Source organism: Phaethon lepturus, unplaced genomic scaffold (assembly GCF_000687285.1).
Source record: "Phaethon lepturus isolate BGI_N335 unplaced genomic scaffold, ASM68728v1 scaffold23556, whole genome shotgun sequence".
In the NCBI taxonomy this organism is placed as follows: Eukaryota; Metazoa; Chordata; class Aves; order Phaethontiformes; family Phaethontidae; genus Phaethon; species Phaethon lepturus.
Window position 1 is genome coordinate 4,690 of NW_010545910.1, and position 1,575 is coordinate 6,264.

Sequence of the window (1,575 nt, forward strand, 5' to 3'; positions counted from 1 at the left end):
CTGTGCCCACCCTGCTCTGGCCATCACGAGGCACGGGCAGGTGCTTGGAGGGCTGTTGGCATCTTCAGAAAGGCCCGGCCAAGGGGTGCAGGGACCTCTTACCTGGCCATTCAACCCACGTCCCCTGTTCCTGCTGGTCCCTGCGGGTGCCTCCAGGAAAGACCCCGGCTACCCACAGTCCTCCTGTATCTGCAGTAATGGGCTGTGGGAGCTGCTGTCCCCAAGCCCGCTGTGGTGCACGTCCCCCGGCTCCGAAAAAGCTGTTCCCCTGGGGAGCCGGGCCGTTCGTAGCGAGCTCACTGTCTCCCGCAGGGGAGTTTGTGATCTCCCCGGTGGAAGGGGAGCTGCGGGTGCGGAAGGATGCTGAGCTGGACCGCGAGAACATCCCTTTCTATAATCTCACCATTGCCGCCCGGGACCGGGGGATGCCCCCCCTCAGCTCCACGGTGAGTCCTCCACGGAGGCATGCGGGGGCTGCAGGGTGCCGTCGCCCATCCCCAGGTCCTTCCTTGGGATCTCCTCTGCCTTCGCTCTCCCCCTCCTTCCCCCTGTCCCTGGGGCTTTCCTCCCCCAGAGCGTAGTGGACTGAGGGGGGAAGCCCACCTTTTTCCAGGGGAGGCAAAAAAAGAATGGGAGGGATGGAAATAGGTGCCACGTGCCCGCACTGCTTCTCTCCCTGGCAGATCCTGGTGGGTGTCCGTGTGCTGGACATCAATGACAATGACCCCGTGCTCCTCAACCTCCCAATGAACCTCACCCTCAGCGAGAACGCCCCCGTCTCCAGCTTCGTCACCCGCGTCCTCGCCCGGGATGCGGACAAGGGGCCGAACGCCCTCCTGACCTTCGACATAACAGCAGGCAACACGGAGAACGCCTTCTACATCAACAGCACCGTACGGCCCTGGGGCAGGGGGGATGCCGGGATGCGGAGGGTGGGCACCCCTGGCCCCAGAGTCCTGCCTTCCCTGGGCACCCATGGGTGCCGTCTGGCATCCTTGCCCTGGCACAAGATGCCCTGAGGAAAGCGCTCCTCGTGTCCTTAGTACCTATTTCTTCCCTTTTTTCTCGGTAGAGCGGCATCATCTACGTAAACCGCCCGCTGGACAGGGAGCGGGTGGCGGAGTACAGGCTGACCGTCACGGTGAAGGACAACCCTGAGAACATACGCAATGCCAGGCGGGTAATTATGGATGCTGCCGGGGCCTCCAGCGGTGCAGGCGACAGGGCGGGTGGGAGAAGGGGCTCCTGCCAGGGCCAAAAATAGTCAGTGCATTTACCCACAGCATTTCCAGCAGCAGCCTCAACCCCCAAAAGCATCTGGGGGTCGCAAGGAGAGGGCTGCAACCCCTTCTCCAGCAGAGAACAGGACCAGTAGGATTTAGGGCAAGTCCAACATGTTGACTCTATGCGACAGCAGTAGACGTCACAGAAGGTGGGACAAAGTTAGGCTGGAGAGCTGGTCAGCCACAATGACACTGAAGCATCCTTTGGCTCTATCCCATGCTTCACCCTTTGGGGTGTGGACCGGGAAGGGATACCCAGCCCCGGGGTGAGGGTCCCTGCACACCCTCCAGG

The 1,575-nt window shown here is 62.2% G+C and overlaps 1 protein-coding gene across 1 annotated transcript in view; it reads left to right on the forward strand.

Moving 5' to 3' along the window:
* LOC104622375 (cadherin-23-like) overlaps window positions 1-1,575 on the forward strand; it is a gene marked incomplete at its 5' end in the record, with an annotated part of 18,116 nt that overhangs the window by 3,159 nt on the left and 13,382 nt on the right. The window contains 3 exon segments of the mRNA XM_010289131.1: window positions 313-446; window positions 684-893; window positions 1,073-1,180. Of these exon segments, the coding sequence (XP_010287433.1) occupies window positions 313-446; window positions 684-893; window positions 1,073-1,180 (452 nt within the window).